Source organism: Mastigoproctus giganteus, chromosome 9, assembly GCF_048544385.1.
Source record: "Mastigoproctus giganteus isolate SK-2022 chromosome 9, ASM4854438v1, whole genome shotgun sequence".
NCBI classification, from domain to species: domain Eukaryota; kingdom Metazoa; phylum Arthropoda; class Arachnida; order Uropygi; family Thelyphonidae; genus Mastigoproctus; species Mastigoproctus giganteus.
In genome coordinates, this window is record NC_143583.1 from 154,879,260 (window position 1) to 154,901,443 (window position 22,184).

General features: G+C 38.7%; 1 protein-coding gene across 1 annotated transcript in view; it reads right to left on the reverse strand.

Annotated features, from left to right (window-relative positions):
* LOC150080829 (dehydrogenase/reductase SDR family member 12-like) overlaps window positions 1–22,184 on the reverse strand; it is a 135,868-nt gene that overhangs the window by 30,097 nt on the left and 83,587 nt on the right. The window contains exon 8 of the mRNA XM_090380836.1: window positions 13,905–13,915. Coding sequence (XP_090236962.1) covers window positions 13,905–13,915 — 11 coding nt within the window. The remainder of the gene's footprint in view (window positions 1–13,904; window positions 13,916–22,184) is intronic.

Sequence of the window (22,184 nt, forward strand, 5' to 3'; positions counted from 1 at the left end):
TGCAGCTGATCACTTTCTCTCAAATATATTGCATTTTTGAAGGCAGGAAATTAGTAATTAGATAGGCGGAGAGTGAAAATCACCCTAATCACAATCAATCAAGTCATCTCATGCGTCAAAAATCCCAAAATCAAAAGAACAAGTATTTATTTTATATTTTTCCATGTACTGGATTCCCTTTTAATACAGAGGTTAAGTTCTTGTATCTACTGGAATTTAAACGATTTTGTCTACTCTAAATAACTTTGGGAAAAAACTCACTCAACACTGGCTGTAAGCTAAAACAATTATAATGTGTTTAAAAAAACAATAAAAAAGATATACATAATATTCTGATAGATTGCTTGCAAAAAAACACTTATGACTAACTTCAGACTGGCCCCCCTAAATGCACTGAAGGAAGGCCAGAGTGTCGGAGGAAAATGGTCCTCGACATTGACAATATCTGGGCAAAAATGGAAAAGATCCACTATCAAGTGGAGAATGCCTATCTGAAGGCAACACTACAAGAAAAGGAGAAGACAGCATGGCCTCAAAGGCAACCAATGACCCAACAATGGATAAAACTCAAGGAAGAAAGAAAAACTCAGGAAATAACATCATTCTGATCAAAGCAAAAAAAACAAGAAGAGTATAATGACACAAACAAAAGAGGATCTGAAAGAAATCAGAATAAATAGCATACAACGTATTAGGGAAAATGGAATGCTGATAGAAACAGCCACCTCGTATGAAGCAGACAAGATATTGACATCATCCAAACTGAAAGACCTCAATCCAAACGTGGGTGTCCCAAAAAGGTTGGGACTAACCATAATTTATGACATTCCTAAAGACCTGACCAAGGGCAACATCCTAGATGAGATATATAACAAAAACTTGAGGAGCTTTGACAAGACCACACAGGAGGCACAGAATGCTATTAAATTCAGATTTCCTACCAAGTCAAAGAACAAAGGCTTGATGAACTGGGTGATTGAAGTAACTGAGCCCCCATAAGAAAGCGAATCATAAACCAAAACAACAGAATTTTCTTCCAGATGCTTTAGATGTCTAGGATACGGCCACTCGGTGAAAACCTGTAAACAGGAAGCCAACACCTGTGGACACTGTGCCTCCACAGGAGACATACTCAGAATGACCTAAAAACGACAGTCCCCTCTCAGTGACCCAGCTGCAAGTTACATAAGAAGGACTCCAACCACTCATTTAAAGACCCTGGATGTCCAGAGTACTTGAGAGCCAAGGAATCTGTTAAATCCAAAACCAACTATGGATAACAAAGGTAACAGAAACAACTGGCAAGCAGTAATACTTTCATAGTGATGCAACTAAATTGTCAAATCTCTCACAGTTATGAATCAGGTCTCCAGAATTCTGGAAGAAAAGAAAATACAAATTCTATTGCTACAAGAACCATACACATATAGAGGATCCATTATGGGCCTGCCCACTAGGGGCAGGGTGCTGTCATCCACTGCTACAACCACTGGCCAAGAAGAAAACACTGTGATGCCCTGCTGGGCTTCAATTGTGGTCTTTGTTCCAAACATCACAGTTACCAAATTAACAGGGTTATGCACCCTTCACATGAAGGGTGCACAACCATAGCAGCTTAGATCGAGGATCCCTTTGGAAAGCTCCATGTTATCTCTATGTATATAGATGCATGCAGTGCTCCCAGCACAAGCAGCCAATGGACACGCAGCCCATTCTTGCACTACCTGGACAACGCAATCAACAATCTACAACAACATAACATCTTGATAGCAGCAGATGCAAATGCTCACTGCCAGCTAAGGAATAGCCCTTTTACAGACCATAAAGGGAAACTTGTCTTCCCTTCAAATTATCTCCAAATCCACAACATTCCCAGCAACCCTCCTGCCTGTGTAACCCTCTCTTGGAAGCCCATACATAGACACTCACTAATAACAAACTCCGTAACTCCATTGGAAACTGGCAGATACTTCCTGGACAATCAGTGATCACCTTCACAGTCAAACTTACCACCAATATCAGACAGTGGTCCCAATACGAAGCTAGTAGATTCAATGCCAAGAGAGCAGACTGATATGCCTTTGAAAAACATATCAAGGATTGTACAACTCCAGATAATCTGGAAAGAATGAGCAGCCTTCCAGCAGAAGAACAAGCCACTACTTTCCAACTCATGGCATTTTCAGCCTACATCACCTCTATGTCCTGACATAAGAGGAAAGCACATCACGTACCTTGGTGGGCAGCACATCTCACCAACCTTAGGAATGCAATGAGAACAGCCAGGAGACAATTTCAATGGGCCAGAAGGGATAGAATAATGGCCAGAGGTGTGGAAAGATTACAGGAAGCATATAAAGGAGCCAGAAGAGTGTTCCATACAGCCATTTACCACGAGAAGCAGGAATTGTGGGAAAAATTTGTAGAGCAAACTGGGAATGAAGACTCATGGGGTCTGATTAAAAGTTATCCAGGGAGATGTATACTACTCTACCAGACTTCCCAATCAGACAGAGCCAACAGCCTCGGCAGAATCTGTAAAACCATTCAGGTCCATCAAGGTACCACTGCACAAGAAAACACTTTCCAGACTAAGCTAAGACTTGATCGCCTAGCTCATGCAAGCACACCACAAGAGGAACCCCTCACCAGAGAGAAAATTGGGGAGGCCATCCAGTCAACCAAATATGGAAAATGCCCCGACCTAGACATGCTTGAAGCTGAAGTCATGAAAAGAATATGGACCACGAGACCAAGGGTCACAGAGAACCTTCTAAATGCTTGCATCTGGAAAAGAACCCTTCTCAAGATAATCATCAAAAACTCAGAAAAGCCACCCAACCAAGACTCATAGGCTGATTGCCCTTCTACCCATTATAAGAAAGTACTGTAAAAACTCATAACCAGAAGATTCCTCACACTCTACCATTCAAAGGACCTCCACTCAGACCAGCAATACGGCTTCACAAAAGGAAAATGCACTGAAAATGCCATCCAGGCTGTGATACTAGCCAGTAACACAGAGGAAATACGCCCTTGGCCACTTTGTGGACTTCAAAGGGTCTATGACACCCTTTGATGGCAAAGTGTCCTGGAGAGGTTCCAAGAGGCCAGGGGTGTTTGCACCAATGTATCGCCTAGTGTCCAGTTACCTGAACAACCGCCATCTTGTGGTCAAAACACCTACCAAGGAAGTTACCAGACAAACAACTAGAGGTTGCCCACAAGGATCCATACTGAACCCCTTGCATGGAATGTAGTGTTCGACACCTGGCTATCAAAGCACAACCCTAACATCACAAAGGTAGCCTATGCCAATGATTTGTCCATGGTCCTGCAAGGGGATTCCAGGCAACAACTGGAAGAAGCGGCCAACAATGTTCTAGAAGATCTCTCACAGTGGTGTGAAAATCACAAGCTCACAGTCTCAGCTGTAAAAACTCGACAGATGCTCCTCAAAGGACACTTGAACCCAGTGGCGGATTCAGGGTAGGAGCACCAAGGCACATGCCTCCCCCTGTCATTTTTACACCAATCGTTTAAATTCCCTTTAGCTACAAAAAAAATTCAATTCTTTTTCATTGTTAACATAGGATTATATCTATTTTTGCATTGTGTCTCAGCTATTTTGAACTGATTACAGTTGTCAACCAGCACTGATTCTAATGTGATCGCCATTCTAGTGCACAAAATGGTGCCACCTTTTTCTGGATCCGCCACTGCCTGAACCCAAACAGACCTCCCCCCAGATTAAATATTGGCATCAACCTATAAAACTCGTTTCTACTTACATATATCTTGGAGTCCTGCTGGATGAAAAGCTATCCTTCAGAGAACATGCGAACTACATAGAGGAGAAGATCAAGAAGTGCACCAGCAGGCTCCTGAGGGTCCCCAGAAAGTTCTGGGGCTTGAAGGAGCAAACCTTAAAGCTCTACCATGAGTGCACCTTCCTCCCAATAGCCACTGATGAGGCTGGTGTCTGGGGCCATAGAGATGGCTACATAGCAGTAAAACTACAACTAGCACAACACAACATTCTCCTTATGACCTCCAGGGCCTGCAAAACAGTTTCTATTCCTGTGCTGCAGGTCCTATCTGGCAAGTTACCAATTCACCCCGAGGTGGTGGAATACCATTATTTAATATACCACAAAAGACGGAACCTCCCATGCAGCAGTAACATAATTCTGGACTTGAACAATACTATCCAAGAAGAGAAGAAAAGAATCAAAGGTGAACTGATCTCCATCTGGCAGACTGCTTAGGCCACCAACCCACTGGATAGAACTACCCATAATTATATGCCAACAGTACAGGAACACTCCAAACAGGTTAACAAATGGTTCATACCAAGTCTATTTTCAACTTTCTTACTAACTGGACATGAGAGCCTGAATGCCAAACTCCTCCAGCATTGTACCTGTGGGATGCTGGAGACAGCCCACCATATTACCTTCACCTGTCCAATCTACCAGGATCTGCGAATGCCTCTTCAAATTCTCACAGAAGTATATTATTTATTATTATTATTAGCACTATGGCGCAAGGAAGCCTGAGACTTATGCTGCACCAGCCAATACACAAGCTCCCTACCAGGAAGCCACTTGGTAACTCGTTGAGGTTAGGATTTCAACCGCTCTAGGTACCCACCACGAGGTGGAGTTGCTGACCCCTTTTCGGAGTGGGATCAACCCACTGTCCACAAATCTTTTGTATGACTCACAATTTATTTCTGTTGCAGGGGATGCCTCTTACTTTCATCCCTTCTATGACTCTACTCTTTCCCCAGCCAAACCCCTATCCTAAACTTCTCCCACTATCTATCCTCTCCTTTCAACACCACTCAGCACATACAGATACTCTCTGTGGAAGCCAGTAATTATTTTTTGGCACCAGCCAAAAAAAATTTCTGAATTACCCTGAGAGAGAGAGAGAGAGAGAGAGAGTCAGAAGTAGAAGGGAATCACCAAGAAAGAGAAGAATGATGATATCCAACTCGGGACCTTGGGTGTGCCAAGCCCACACTCACCAGATGGGGATAATGCACAGGAACAGGCACCACTGCTCATACAAACAAAGGAAAACTTTATAACTTTTAACGACTTTGCAGAACGTGTTTTTAAGCGATGATGACGCCTGATGGCGCACCCAAAACAGGACCCTACCCAGACATAACCTGCATGTGGGCTCCACCTATAGCTTAGCAAAACTCCAAACAGAATGAAGCCACAGATGATGACAACAACCGAACTTGGAAGACATTCCAGATCACGACTGCTGACCCCGTGATGGGGTGGGATTATATAAGCTGACTCAACCAAGCTTAGTGGAATCAGGCCTCGCCTAGTAAGCTCCCTACCAGGAAGCCACTTGGTAACTCGTTGAGGTTAGAATTTCAACCGCTCTAGGTACCCACCACGAGGTGGAGTTGCTGACCCCTTTTCGGGATGGGATCAACCCACTGTCCACAAATCTTCTTTTGTATGACTCAATTTCTTTCTGTTGCAGGGGATGCCTCTTACTTTCATCCCTTCTATGACTCTACTCTTTCCCCAGCCAAACCCCCACCCTAAACTTCTCCCACTATCTATCCTCTCCTTTCAACACTACTCAGCACCCACAGATACTCTCTGTGGAAGCCAGTAAGAGCTATTGATAGTAGAAAAAGATGTGCCTTAGCCCAGTACAGAAGACTCAGCGGTGTATGTGGGGTATCCTGGAGAGTGCCACACGAAAACTTACATTTTGTATTTTGTATTTGTATGACTATAACTAAATTAGGTGGCCTACAAAAAAAAAAAAAAAAAAAAAAAAAAAAAATCTAAAATTTTTTTTGACAGATTTCCAGAAAATAAAAGCATTTCATATCAAAACTTATTCTCTCTTTGCAACTCATGCCACATATAAATCTGGGATTCCTCTTTCATTCCAACTTCAACGTTCCAAATAGAAAAGGTAGCAATTTTTTAATTGAGCAGATTTCTTTCCATATTGGTGATATAAATCCAAAAGGGCTTAGCTTGAAATTCTTGTGTACAGATATCAACTTTTGAGTATATGTGTTATTCATAAATCATTTTATTATCTTTTGCTGGTAAGTGATCTAATTTAAACATACTTGCTATTATGAATGGTCTAGACCTTACCTTGTCAAAATAGCATTTAACTCACAAAGGTAACAGGCGCCTCCGTAGCCAGGTGGGAAGGAGCAGCAGTGCGTAGCACATGCTTCTTGATTAGACCGGGGTTCGAGCCCATCACCACCAAATACAGAGGATGCGGAAAGGTCAGGGAATGGCCACCGCATATCCCGGAGCAATATGGCCTTAGTTGCTAATGCTCCTAAAAACCAAATAACAAACAATAACAAAGGTAACTTCTTAAAAATGACTTTCCACTATTACAGAATCGATACTTACTTCCATAATTGTAAGGAAGGTTTTTTACAGATTATTACCATACAGCATTTATAAAATATTAGTTTGGGAACAGTGTAGTTCTCAACTATTATTATAATCATTCACACATTTATCCTCTGCTCTTCTCTCAACTCTAGCAAAATTCTGCTTTTTTTTTTTTAGTTTGTAGAAATGACAATCAACAACACTTAGTGCCTGGATTATATAATTGTCATCTTAGGGCCACCCCAGAACTCTCATCTGTCTATGTTGCATTATGTATGTAAATTTTGTGTGTTCTTTGGTCAATTTGCCTATTTTCCTGAACGAAAAACCATTTTCTAGGGAAAAACCTTTGCTGTACACACCTGAAACTGACTGACTAACTCAGCCACTGAATGAAAAGAGTCCATAAAAGCTCCTCACATCATTGATGTGAGGAGCTTCCCACCTAATGAGGGTAGGACAATGATTATAAACACTGTGCCACGCCTGCAGAAGCCAAGAATATATAATGACCAAGTGGTTGCATGTGACAATCAAGTGAATGTATTAAAAATAAATAAATAAAATAACTTCCAATTTATTCTCCAGACAGTTGAGGCCACAAGAGTTTACAAATTCATTGTGACTGCCCTATATGAAATTATTAATGTCAGTTAAATTTTCAGCATCACAGTCACAATGGTTGCACATTTTTTGTGGCACTGTAAAGGCTTGAACCTGCAATTTCCTTACTTGTGATCACACATACTAACCACTGGACCACAGTATAGAACAAACTTATTTGCGAAAAGATCTAAATCTCCCAAACACTTCCTCATTCATTTCTCAAATATACGTGGTATCAGTTTTAATCTCGATGATGTCAATTTCCACTTACAGTCTGCTAAAACCCATGTATTTTTTCTGACAGAATCCCAGTTATCAGTTAATTCACCACTACTCATTTCAGTTGTCTAAATTATTCACTGTATGATTCTTTTTGCCTCAAAGGTGGCACTTGTGCATATGTCCATTCTGATATTCCCTGCAAGAGACTTGGTAATTTGGAATCTCCTCTTTTCGATCTTCTCTGACTTACAATATGTTTACAACATTCTATCAAATTCATCTGTTGCCTCTATCATTCTCCTAACTCCATTAATCACTTGGAACTCTTTGACTTCATCTCTTTGAAACTTGACTTTCTCCAGTCCAACTTTCCTAAACAGTAAGGTAATTTTCCTTGGCGATTTTAATGTTCACAACTCCAGGTGGCTTCTGTTTCCTAGTCACACCGATCCAGCTGGTCAAGATGCTGAGGCTTTTTCAATTACTAATGCAGATTGTAGTAGTAGTAGTGACATGTGATGCAAGAAAGCAAGTGTATGAGCTTATGTAGCATCAGCAAAAAAAAAAAAAAAAAAAAACACACCATTCCCTCCAATGCCTGTCTAGTTCCTCCTTAAATTTATTTAACCTATCAACTTCCACAACAACAGATGGAAGTTGTTCCAGCAATTAACCACCCGCTGGCTAAAGGCAAATTTCCACACATCTATTCTACATCTGTCTTTTCTTAATTTGAATTTATGCCCCTTTAGGTTCGTAATATGAACAAGTGGAAGAATCCCATCAGAATTCTCAGCGTGCTCAACCCATTCAAGACCTTATACACCTCAATCAGATCACCATGCAGGTGCCTAGTCTCCAGCCACTGCAATTTGCAGAACTTAAGCCTCTCTTGGTAAGAGGATTTTGGTAGTTGTTGTCCCTATCTCCCAAAATATCAAAGATTTAAAACATGCATAGAAGAGGAAATTAGCAAAGAACTCTAGGGAACAGCTGAAAGATGCATTAGAAATTAAATTAAATTTCACTGGCAAAATACACATTTTACATTAAAATACAGCCATAGGATTGTTTACCATTGTATGCTTTAAAATTTGCATGCCTAACATTTTTCTGTCTGTGGATTTCTCTTTGGAAATTCTATTAGACATCAACTGATTTTGCTTTTTCAAGACAGATACTCTTGCAGACTTTGCTCTCTTCAAAAATGCTGAATCAAAAATAGTTCATAACAATGGCCCTGTTGTCTAGACTTGAATTCCAGGAGCATTTCAAAAGCTTTACCAGAAATAGAAGATCTGAATTAGTTTTCGTTTTTCTAACTTGGCCAAATATTTTTTTCACACTCGGCACTGCTGTGGGGAATTGTTAAAATGCCAAGCATAACTTGTAATAATTTGTTATAAATAATTCCTCATTCATTTCTCAAATATACGTGATCCCAGTTCTAATCTCGATGATGTCAATTTCCACTTAGTCTGCCAAACCCCATGTATTTTTTCTGACAGAAACCCAGTTATTAGTTAATTCACCACTGCTCATTTCAGTTGTCCAAATTATTCATTATATGATTCCTTTCACTTCAAAGGTGGTACTTCAATTATTCAATTCACTTAACAGTTCAATTATTCCAGGCTTTCTTGGGCACTTTGTCAGTTCTCCAACCCAGGACCACCAATTCATCTTTCTTTTTCAATCTTCATCATAATTCTTACATCAATTCTTCTTCCTTTTGCAGTTCTCATACTGCAACTTTCAGTTGCAGTATGAGAACTGCAAAACATCTATCGATTCATCTATTTCTTTATCTTTAATGACACCAAATTAGTACTGGAAACTCTGCCACAAAAAATTTCAAATTTGAAATCAATGCATTACTAGTTGATCATATTTGTTCTACTTCAGCATTTGTAAGAACATAATTTTTCAATAGGAACTTAAGCACCAAATAGGCACATGCAACCATAAATTACTTCCTCAATGAGCAAAAGAACAAAATCCCTTGTTTTAGTTCTCCATGACCTTGGCAACAGAAATGCCTATGACTATATCAGAATAATTCTTCTGGTTTAGTCTGCTATGGTAATCAGTTTCCAAAATGGAAATGGAAAATTTGAAACTGCCATTAAAATAAATTTTCACAGAACATTCTTCAAGATATCTAGGAGTAATGACCTCAATACATGGATGTAAATTACACTGTTTATGTAACTCACAGCTAAATAAACAATATAATTGTGACTGTTTGGATTTTCAAATGTTAGCATAACATTTAAAAGAAACAAGCAGGTTGCTTTATTCAAGCTGGTAGAGAAAGAGACACGAACAGACTTTCTGCATGAGTGAGGATAACATGCCTAGAGTTACCAGCATGCTTGGCCTGTTTAGGATTAGTTTTATCAGAAGTTTACAGTTCAGAAATTTTGTCTTGAATTCAGATTAATAAGATGAGAAGGACAGCAAATGCCCATGAAGTGCTCAATCTCCTCTTTTAATATCCATGCTACTCCAGTTTTCAGGCATGCCATAACAGGTGCATTATCAACACTAAGTACCAGACAGCTTTTTTGAAGGAATCCTACATGCTTTCAGGTTTCACAGGAGTTGAGTTGTTGAGTTAGTTAGTTTTTAGGAGCATTAGCAACTAAGGCCATATTGCTCCGGGATATGCGGTGGTCATTCCCTGACCTTTCTGCATCCTCCATATTTGGTGGTGACGGGCTCGAACCCTGGTCTAATCAAGAAGCGTGTGCTACGCACTGCTGCTCCTTCCTACCTGGATACGGAGGTGCCTGGTTTCATTGGACATCTTCAGAAGATGTCCAATCTTGTATGTACCCCGTAGAGACACTTTACAATGCTCACACCAAAAGCAAGGTGCTTTCAATCTGACAATTGTTTTTATTACAAAAAGTCACCACAATGGTGGTGAATTGCATTACACAGGTACTATGAAATTATTTTTGATAACAGAGAACAATGCTATTAGTGGATGTGTTAGAACAGGCTTCCATCTGTTGTTATGGAAGTGGATGGGTTGAATAAATTCAAGGAAGAACTAAACAAATACTGGAGGGGGTACAGATGAGTGAACTGTTTTTTTTTTTTTTTGGGTGATGCTATATAAGCTTGCTTTCTTGCATCATTTGCCATTACTACTACTACTGTTTCTATGTAGTAATGTGCAATTTGTAACAAAATTGCTTATTTTTTTTAATGTTAAAATTTCTGTTTAAGAAATTAGCAAAATTAAAAAAAATCCATTTTAACATAGCTTTATTATTTTTATGCAAAAAGAAAAAGATGGAAAAAAAATCACAGTTTTTGTAAAAAAAGATGGACAAACTATTTGTCACCAACTAAATTTTAATGGTGAGTTGGAGAGAGTCAAATCAAGTAAAAAAAAGACCAATTCTCCATCATAAATCTGGAGAGCTGACAGCTATGCTATTATTAATTGTTCTTGTGGTTGAACCGGCTCCTCACAAACACAGGGTTTTAAATGAGAAGATTCACAATGTGTATCAAGTTTCATCGTGAGTATGCTTCAGGAAGTATTGTTGCTTAGGCTTATGATGCAATTACTTTAACATATTTCCTAATGGTTACGCATATCGAAGTAATGTGCCACAATGCAGATATGCACAAAAGTGATGTGTCACACAGTCTTAAGCAGTCAAATAAACAAGATAGTAAAAACATAAGAAATTAACAAATGCTTGATATTGGCACAATGACTGAACTCTGTGCTATTTGCAGCAATGCTTTTTTTCTTTTTATTCATGAACTGTATACTATAAAAACTTGGTACAGAGTTTTATTTGTTCTTAGCTTCTGTTGATGTGAGTTTTATATACATTGAAAAAAAAAAAAAAAAAAAAAAACTTTTGATTAAATTTTAGGTTTCAAAATCATCAAAAGTTTATTCCTATATTAAATAATGAAAAAGTGGTTGCATATGACAAACAAGTGTGTAAAGTATAAATAAATTTGCATTTATTCTCTAGACAGCTGAGACCAGAAGAGTTTACAAATTCATTGTGACTGCATTTATATGGAATTAAGGGCATTAAGGGCATAAACTTTATCTTTGCAATAAAAAAAATAATAAGAAGAAGAATTACTGCAAACTGTGCCCAATTCAATTAGTGTAGCAATACTGCACAGATATTAATTTCATGAGCTTTTACTTTTACAGCACTAGCTTACTGACTGTTTAAGAATAACTGCATATGTGCATCAGGGCACATCAGTCTGACATGCAAATAAGTCACTTAGGTGCTGCTTAGCATACATGAGTCAGTAACAGTAAACGTGCTAAATAACTTAGGCAAAAAGTCACATTTAATGAAAAAATTTTTGTACAAAATTTTTACTATCTGTCTTTAATTTGACAATACAGAAAGCACAATCATTAATTCTGACTCTTAAGCTTAATTACGTAAGTCCTTTTGCTTGTAAGTCCTTTTAACTGCAAAAAGCAAACAAGTTAGGTAATGCTAGTTTTATCTAATTTGTTTGCTTTTTGCAGTTAGGACTTACAAGCAAAATGACTTACGAGCATGTTGAAAAAAAACAAGCAAGTTAGGTAATGCTACATTTATTACGTGCTGACAGCACATAAAAATTTATGCAACTTTGCCTGATAGTTAGTATCAGTATTAATAGTGGCAAATGATGCTAGAAAGAAAAGCTTATACAGCATTACACACACACATACACAAAAAAAAAACACCACTTCTAATATCATCTGTTTATTCCTTCTAACAATTTGTCTAGAGAGTTTGTTACAAAAATCGACAACTGGCTGGCTAAAGATAAATTTCCAAACTTCCTGAAATTTGAGGAAGTAATGATGGTTCCCTGCAACCATTATTCCTTCCTCAGTTTACATTTATGTCCCTAATGTGGAAGTAGTCAGAGCAAGAGGAAAGATTTCATCTGCATTGAGATTACTTAATCCATTCAAAGCCTTAAAAACTCCAATCAGATCTCCATGCAGATGCCTAGTCTCAGGGCCATTTTAAGAACTCTCAGGCCCCCGGCAAATTTCCAAATGTGGCCCCTATTCAGTTTAAATTTTGTTTTAATTTTTTTCTGGGTCTCTCTTAGTCGCATTCCTAACCCTAAGTGAGGCCCACAGTAGGCCAAGGCCCCTGGCATCTGCCAGGTGCACCCATGCATTAAAACGGCCCAGCCTAGTCTCCAGGTGCTGCAGTTTGCAGAACTGAAGCCTTTATCAGCTTTTGTTTCTCTCATTGTTCCCTTTCGTTGCTCTCATTAATCTTGCTGCTCTTCTCTGCACTTGTTCCAACAGATCTAAGTCCTTCCAAAAATGAAGCCTCCAACCCGTGTGCAGTACTCAAGATGTGGGCTGACCATTGCTTCATACAATAGGATAATCACCGACTTATATCTACTGGCAAAATTCCTATATATCACTGACAAACCCCCACGAGCCATCCTGGTAGCCTGTCTGCACTACTCACAGAACTTCATATCTGACTGCACAATTACCCCCACATCATTTTCATTCTCCACTACCCTCAGTGTAGTAACACACAGTTGGTATGTTATTATGAGATTATTGCTTCCCATATGTAGTATACTGCATTTATCAATGTTAAATTTCAATTGCCACTTCTCAGCCTATCTACCTAAACTGTTCAATATTTCTCAACCTCTCCTCCATGTGCCAACGACAGATGCCACTCTGTGAACATCTGTGCAGTTACAGTCAAACTATTTCCATGAATGTTCAACATGTCACATTACAAATATTCTATCCCCATAAAGCTATCAACCTTGTGAATAATTTTTAGCTACTTTCTTTGAAAAAAGGAGGAAGTACATGCTGGTAGCCTTGTCAATCAATTTGACCTTGGAGAGACTGTGGAAGGCTCACTGGGTAGAATTTTTTCCCAGCATGGTCTGTGCTTCTTAATAGGAGAAACTGTTTTTACAGGGATGGGATATACTTAAATAGAAGTAGTGCAATTATATTCATTGTTGCTATAGAGGCAGTGTTAAGTTGAGCCAAAAAACTGATAGCTGGGAAGATATACAGACTAACAATATAACTACAGTACAGGTAGAAATGAAAGTGATTCTAGCACTGCCTCTATTGGAAAATGGAAGCAACCTGGAAAGCAAGCAGTTGGATATTTCAAGCCTTGCTGTGAATCACCATGGAAAAAGTAAATGCATGGGGTGTATATTAGGGCAACTAAGATTAAGAACAGGTACATGTATACTTGCCTCTACACTAATGTTAGGAGCATGGTAAATAAATTTGATGAATTTGAAGAAGTATTGATTAAGTCATCAAATGCAGACATTGTGAGGATATCTGAGACATGGTGTCACTCAGGCATACAGAATTCAGAATTTGAACATAGGGAGTACAATGTGTACAGAAATGATAGACAGGACAGGAGGGAGGTGGGTTATGCTCTAAGTCGGGAAGCATATTAATTCTAAGGCAGTGCATCCAGTCAACATTGGCAGCCGGTGAGTGTATAGGCCTAATGCCTCCGACGAGTATAATAAACACCTATACAGAGAAAGAACGGGCCACTAAAATCAGAATGACATATAATAGATTTTAACTTTCTATATATTGACTGGTACTTGTGGGTCACACACACACACACACACTTGTAGATTTACTGGATGACCGTCTTCTAAAGCAGTACATCAGAGAGGCAACAAGAAGAAGCAATACTCTTGATCTGATTATTGGCAGCAATTCTTCAAGCATTAAGAATCTGCATGTAAAAGACCCTCTGGGTGGCAGTGATCACAGTGTGCCGATGTGGGATTTACTTAAAGACAACTAATGTCAAGGATAAAGGGAAGAGCTTTCGTGTTCATAACAGACTGCAGTGGTGTCAGACAGTTTTAAAATTCTATTCAATTCTATAACATCATCTAATTTTAAAATTAGATGATGTTATCAGCAACAAATTCTAAATGGGAAGCATTCTGGGGAGTAACTGTAGAAACTACTAGGCTTTTCACACCAACTAAGGAATACTGTTCCAGGCTTAGACCTAAATGGATGTCATGAACTGATGAGAATTGTGGCTGAAAAGAAAAATGCACGGGATGTACATAAATTATCAGATGATATAGAAACTGAGGATAGATATAAACAAGTCTGTAAATAAGATCACAAAGGAGGTTAGCCTAGGCAAGCTAAAGTATATTACAAGAACAGTATGGCAAAGAATGCTGAAAAAGTAGCAAAGACATCATTACTTATATTAACAGTAGAAAGGAGGGTTTGAATCACATTGATCCTCTTGATATGTTAATGATCCTGCTCGGGTTGCTGGACAAACTGAATAAGTATTTGGCATTTACATTCATGCACTCTTTAGGGAGGGAAATGCCTAAGTTCATCAAAATCTAGCATGGAACTAAATGATTTTGTAATAACTGATATGAAAAAACTGTTGAAGCTTAGCATAAAAAAGGTGCCCGGACATGATGGGATCTATCAATTTATATTACGAGAGGCAGCAAAGGAGGTAAGCAACCAATTGGCCACAATTATGAGAGCATCTGTGGATTCAGGGGAAATTCCTAAAGATTGGAGGTGTGGGAATGTATGGAATGTATTCCCAATTCACAAAGAGAATCAAATGGTGACACAAGCAAGTACCAACCTGTTAGTTTAACTTCTGTTCCAGGGAAAATAATGCAGCCACTGGTTAAAGAAGTAATGCAGTACCACCTAAACAGGAATGCAATTTACCAGTCAGAGCATGGAATTATTAACAGGTGGTCTTGTTTAACCAATCTGATTAGATACAATGATGCAGTAACAAAGAAACTGCATGCAAAAAAAAAAATTTGTCAGCATATACTTTAATTTCAGGAAATATTCTGTTACTGTTGTCCATAAAAGACTGCTGTACAAGTTGGAGCAGCGTGGCATTAAGGGAAAATTACTACTTTGGATAAAGGAATGGTTGAGTTGGAGAAGTCAGAGAGTGGTTATTCATGAACACTGCTTTCTTCATGGACTAATGTTATTAGTGCAATCCCTAGGGTTCAGTACTGGGCCAATTGTTGTTTTCTATATTTATTAATAATATTGATGAAAGTATATCAGGCTTAATGTCTAAGTTTGCAGATGATACAACGGTTGGAAGGGTGGTTAATGACAGTAATCAAGGTAAGCTATGGCTACTGCAAAAAAAAAAGATCTAAAAAAATTAGGCAGCTGAGTTGGGAAATAGTAGTTGAAGTTTAACATTGACAAATGTAAGATACTAGAAATGGATAGCAATAATCTTAGGATAGTGGAAAATGAAAAGACCTGGGATAATTGTGCAGTCAGATATGAAGTTCTCTGAGCAATGCAGACAGGGTGCCAGACAGCTCATGGGGTTTTGTCAATGATATACAGGAACTTTGCAAGCAGGGATGAGGAAGCATTATCCCATTGTACAAGGCATTGTTAGGCCACACCTTTAGTTCTACATATAGGTTTGGAGGCCTCAGTTCAGGAAGGATGTAGATCTGCTGAACGGGTGCAAAGAAAGACAACGAGACTAGTGAAGAGAGTGAAGTGTGGTCTTACCAAGAAAAGCTTCCGTTCTGCAAATTGCAGTATCTGGAGACTAGGCACCTGCGAGGTGATCTGACTGAGGTGTTTAAAGCTTTGAATGGATTGAGCAAGCTCAATGCTGATAGCATCTATCTCTTGCTCAGACTAAACATGAGGGCACAAATTCAAATTGAGGATGGATGGATGCAGTATAGATGTGTAGAGGTTTGCCTTCAGCCAGTAAGTGGTTGATCATTGGAAAAAATTACCATCAGTTGTTATGGAAGTGAGTAGTTTGAATAAATTCCACAAGAACTAGACAAATTACTAGTGTTATGAAACAAAACACCCAAGCTTGATTAATTTTATGCTGCTGAACATGAAAATCACATTAAAATTTTGTTGATTGGCTCTTGTTTCCGAATTACAGTTGGGGTCTCATATTAGTGAGTTACTCTATATTATCAACTATGGCTCTTGGCAAAACGCATGGAAACACAGCAGTTTCAGTACCACCAAGCTCTTATCACGTGATCAGCAACTGTCCGCCTCACTCTGCATCATGTGATAAGTTGTTGTCACCTCAAATGCGTCTTTAACTCTGTTGCAGTAATCCTCGAATGCGGCTAGGTACTGGGTGATTTGTTCTCAGTTAACGGGTTGTTCTCTGTGAGATTCCTAATTTTGCGCAGTATTTGTGTTGCGTAAGATTAATATGCCCTGTAATTGTGTGAATAGTCTGAATGATTTCTGTTACGTATGTGAAGTCACGTTAGCTTCAAGAAAGCGTCCCTTAACTTGAGCCATAAAGAGGCGTACTTCTAGACTTTGGGTGTAAAGTAGGAGACCAGGACAAGGACTGAGCTCCACATACAAGCTGCACTATGTGTTCATCAAAACTCAATGCGTGGGTGAATCGAAGGGGGCATTTATGCTTTTCACAGTGCCCATGATATGGAGATAGCCAACAAATCACATCAGAGACTGTTACTTCTGTATGGTGCCTCCTATTAGAAAAGAAAGGGACGACAATGAAGAAAAAGTGGATAATGACATACCCAAATATACTATCTGCAATCATCCTGTGCCTCACAGCGAAGTACTACCTATTGTTGTTATTTGGTTTTTAGGAGCATAGCAACTAAGGCCATATTGCTCCAGGATATGCTGGTGGTCATCCCCTGACCTTTCCGTATTTGGTGGTGACGGGCTCGAACCGTACTACCTATTCCTGAAACACCTTACCATTTTTCTGTACACTCTGATGAAGATGAAGATACCGATGAACATCAACTTGATGTACACAAAGAAGTACAGTAGCTGTCTACATCAAGGGATCCACCATTTTGTACAAACCTTGATCCTTCTGAACCACATAAAGATCACAGAAAGTGAGCTTAATGACCTCATCAGGGATCTCTAACTGCTGAAGAATAAGGAAGACCTTTTGGCCTGAAGGCAACAACAGTGGAATCTTCTAGATCATTCTGTGAAAGTGACAACATGTCACACTCAAAATAAAGACTATGGTAAATTCTATCAAACAGAAGGTGAACTCGCTGTTTGTAAGGATGCTGTTGGTCTAATGGCAGCAATGAACATGAGGTAAGTTCCAAAGAATGGCAACTATTTATAAATACCTTTAAGGTTAGCCTTAAGGCTGTGTTATTACACAAAGGAAATATGCTGCCTTCAATAACTCTTTGCATATGCCATCCACAAAAAAGAAATATATGCAAACATGGAGAACGTCCTTTTAGGTGTACACTATCAGAAATATGAGTGGCAGATATGTGGTGATTTAAAAGTAATCGCCATTTTATTAGGACTACAAAAGGTTTACACTAAATATTGTTGCTTTCTCTGTGAGTGGGATAGTCGTGCCAAGGACATGCACTGCGAGAAGAGGAGTTGGCCTTAACGAATATCATTATTAACACCTAGAATAAAGAATGTAGCATTGGAACCTCTAGTAGATCCAAATAAAGCTTTGCTTCCATTACTTCACAAACTGGGGCTCATGAAAAATTTTTGTGAAGGCTTTGGAAGTGAATGGCACTGCATTCTACATGTTTGCAAGAGAAATTCCCAAGACTTAGTACAGAGAAGGTTAAGGCAGGTGTTTGCATTGGTCCATAAATAAGGCAACTTTTTAAAGATGAACAGTTCGAATGTGCCCTTAGTGATAGCGAGAAGTCAGTATGGAAAGCCTTTCAAAATGTGTCAACTGGTTTTCTAGGAAATGTTAAAGCTGGCAACTACAGGCAACTTGTGGAAGATGATCTCACTACTTGTTACAAAAAACTCTGGTGCAACATGTCATTGAAGTGTATTTCTTGCACTCACATGTGGATTTTTTCCCACCAAACTGTGCTGCCATTAGAGATGAACGTGGTGAGCGCTTCATCGAGACATCGCAGCGATGGACAAAGATACAAATCAAATGGAGTGCCGCCATGTAGACAATTATTGTTGGATGGTGAAAAGTGATGCTCCTGAAGCTGAATACAAGCAAAAGGTGAAAAGGTCCCGTGTTTGATACAGGTATGTTCATAGCTACATCTTACTGCCATATAAATAAAAAATACCTTGTATAAATAAAGTAAATGTATTGTCCTTCCAGAAAACTTTAATGAAGGTTTATTGAAAACTGAAAATGGGATAATACAGGCAAAATACAATAAAATAAAATGAAAACAAAATAAAATGAGCACAGAAGCTTTTATTGTAACATTTTTATGTGTTTTAGAGCTGAGGAAAAGACCCACAGTCTTGAAAGCTACTGTGCTCATTTTATTTTGTTTTTATTTTATTTTATTGTATTTTGCCTGTATTACTCCATTTTCAGTTTTCAATAAACCTTCATTACAATTTTACGGACAGACAATACATTTACTTTATTAGTATGGAACCATGAACAAGAGGCCTCTTCACCTTTACCTTGTATAAATATAAAAAAACTACTTGTTTCAAAAACAAAGCCAATTTGCCATTTTAAAAGCACTATTTCCATGTTTAGCAGCGCAAAATCTATAAAGTAGATATACTTTCATGCCTGAAATTATGACAAATTCATCTTTTCTCTCTACCATTCTCCCAACTCCACTAACCACTTGGAGCTCTTTGACTTCTTCTCTTTGCAACTTGACTTTCTCCAGTCCAACTTTCCTAACAGGGAGGTAATTTTCCTTGGTGATTTTAATGTTCACAACTCCAGCTGGCTTCCGTTTTCTAGTCACACCGACCCAGCAGGTCGAGATGCTGAGGCTTTTACAATTACTAATGATCTAGCACAGATTGTTCATTTACCTACAAGAATACCGGACAATCCTAATCATACAGCCAATACGCTTGATCTTTTTCTCACAAACAACCCTTCTAAGTACACAGTCGAAGTGAGAGGTCCTTTAGGCACTTCAGATCACAACTTGGTGATTGTCTCTTCTCCAATGGAACCTTTATCTCATGGCTATTCAAAACCTCGTGTTGTTTGGCATTACAAGAATGCAAAATGGGATGACCTGCGAGACTTCTTTTCTTCTTTTCCTTGGTCGGATTACTGTTTCAAAACTTCTGATGTCAACGTTTGCTCAGATCGTGGCAGTGAAATTATTCTTGCAGGAATGGAATCCTTTATCCCACACTCCACTTTAAAATCTCGTCTTTTATCTAAACCTTGGTTTTCCAATAAATGTGCTAAGGCTGTTCAAGAGAAGAATGTTGCATATCGTAATTGGCTTGTTTCTAATTCTTCAGTTTCATTTTCTGCCTACACCAAAGCTCCCAACAATTGCAAAGCAGTTATCAATCAGTCCAAACTAGAGTTTGAACAGGCTATGAGTAGAAAACTTGCTTCTTTCCCTAATGGTAGCCGAGCATTCTGGTTTCTTGCCAAAGCTATTGGCCGCAACTTTTGCCCATCTCTGCTCCCACCTCTATCCAAACCAGATGGTTCTGTTGTCACTTCAGCCAAGGATAAAGCTAACCTGCTAGCATTCCATTTTTCTTCCAACTCACGTATTAATGATTTTGGAAAAACACCTCCCGCCATTCCCAACACGCTCCATTCAATGCCTCCTGTGGTCTTCCGTCAAAAGGATGTCAGAAGGATTTTGACAAATCTTGATGCTAAGAAAGCTCCAGGTCCTGATGGTATTTCTCCACTTGTTCTCAAAACCTGTGCTCCTGAACTTACTCCTATTCTTTGCTGCTTTTTTCACTTTCTTATTCCAAAGGTGTTTTTCCTTCTGCTTGGAAATTTGCTCATATCCAGCCAGTTCCTAAAAAGGGTGACAAATCCCTCCCATCCAATTATCATCCCATTGCAATTACTTCTACTCTTTCTAAAGTAATGGAGAAATCAATTAACCGCCAACTCTAAAACTACCTTGAAACCAGCCGTCTGATCAACGATCGCCAGTATAGATTCCGTCAGTGTCGATCCACTGGTGATATTCTGGCTTATGTTACCCATTTATGGACTAATTCAATGGAAAGGTTCGGTGAAACACAAGTAGTTGCTCTTGACATCTCAAAGGCTTTTGATCGTGTTTGGCATAAAGGTCTTCTAAACAAGCTTCCATCTCATGGTTTGCCAACTGTTTTTAGTAATTGGTTATCCAGTTTACTCTCTGATCGCTTACTGAGGGTGATGGTAGACGGCTCTCTGTCTTCTAACTTCTCCACTAATGCCGGTGTCCCCCAAGGTTCAGTTCTTTCCCCACTCTTTTCCTCTTGTATATTAATGACCTTCTTCCATTGACAGGAAATCCTATCCATAGTTTTGCCGATGATATCACATTGCATTCCACTTTCCATTTTGAGAAACCTTGTCCTGCTCAATCAGCTTCAATTTTTCGAAAATTTCCTACCAATTCCTTAAATGCTGATCTTCAGGTAATTCTCCAGTGGGGCAAAGACAACTTAGTTGATTTCAACCCTTCTAAAACTCAGTCTTGTCTTATATCTCGTAAAAAGGAGTCTTCTGTTCCTATGCTTATGTTTAGTGACACTCCGATTTCTAGACAAAATGATATATCTCTTTTGGGGATTACCCTGACTTCTAATCTCTCTTGGCACAAGCACATTACAAATATTGCTTCCTCTGCATCTAAAAAATTTGGTTTTCTCTTTCGCTCTCAGCGTTATTTTTCTTCCAAACAGCTGCTCACTCTGTATAAATCGCAAATCCGTCCTGCCATGGAATATTGTTCCCACATCTGGGGTGGTGCCCCCAAAACCTCTCTCAGGCTTCTTGATTCCATTCAGAAGAGGGCAGTTAGGTTAATTAATGATTCCTCTCTAACAGAGTCTCTCCACTCGCTTTCTCATAGACGTACTGTTTCTGCTACATGCCTCTTCTACAGATACTTCCATGGTCACTGTTCTTCTGAACTGGCTTCTATAATTCCTGCTCTCTCTCTTTCAAAACAGTCCGAACACGTGCCGCTACCAGCCAACATCCATTTACTGTCCAACTTCAAACCCACAGAACCAACTTTTCATCTTCCTCATTTATTCATTCAACTGCCGTTTTCTGGAACAACCCTCCTTCATACGTATTTCCTGAAAATTACAATCTACAGAAGTTCAAGTCCAATGTCAACAAATATCTTCTTTCATCTTCTCAATCTCCAACCCAAGCACGGTACTAAGTACTATAGGTTCTAATACCTCTCGTGTTTGGGGTTCTCATAAAAAAAAAAAAAAAAAAAACAAGATATGACCCAAAATTTGTTGTTCAGTGTTACTGGAGGGGCAGACACATGAAGTGGGAAGGGGGTTTTTCCCTGAGAATATCTCATTAACATGATCTTTATATTCAATAACTTTTAAGTTAAAAAATTTTATCATTATAAAAGTAGAAACATATTGTTGAAAAAGGAAGAACTAACATGAGATTTTCCCACTTCACTATAAAAAAAAAAAAAAACTCTCATGTGGCAAAACTAGTTAACACAAATGTCATCATTACTAAGCTGCAAACTTATAGCTCATGTAAATTAATGTTAATAAGAGCTACTACCACTGTCAATCTCATAAGTTTTTTTTTTTTAAGTTCATTTTCGTAAAATTAATTGTGAATAAAATAAATTAATTTTCTTTGTTTAACCAGTTGGTACCATACAAGGTGTGGCTATTAGATAATGAGAAGTGCCATATTTCTTCCTTTTTTTTTTTTTTTTTTTTTTAATGCCTTCAATGGATTGAAAATGAGTTCGCTTAAGTACAATTTTCAGTTTAGAGAAGAGAAAAAAGTCACAAGGTCCTAGGTCTGGCTAGTACAATGTGCTGTTCACACACAGGGTTTTGCTTTTTGGAGAGAAACTGGGAACAGAGAGCACCGTGTGTGCTGGAACATTGTCTTTATGGAGCATCCAACTATCATTCTA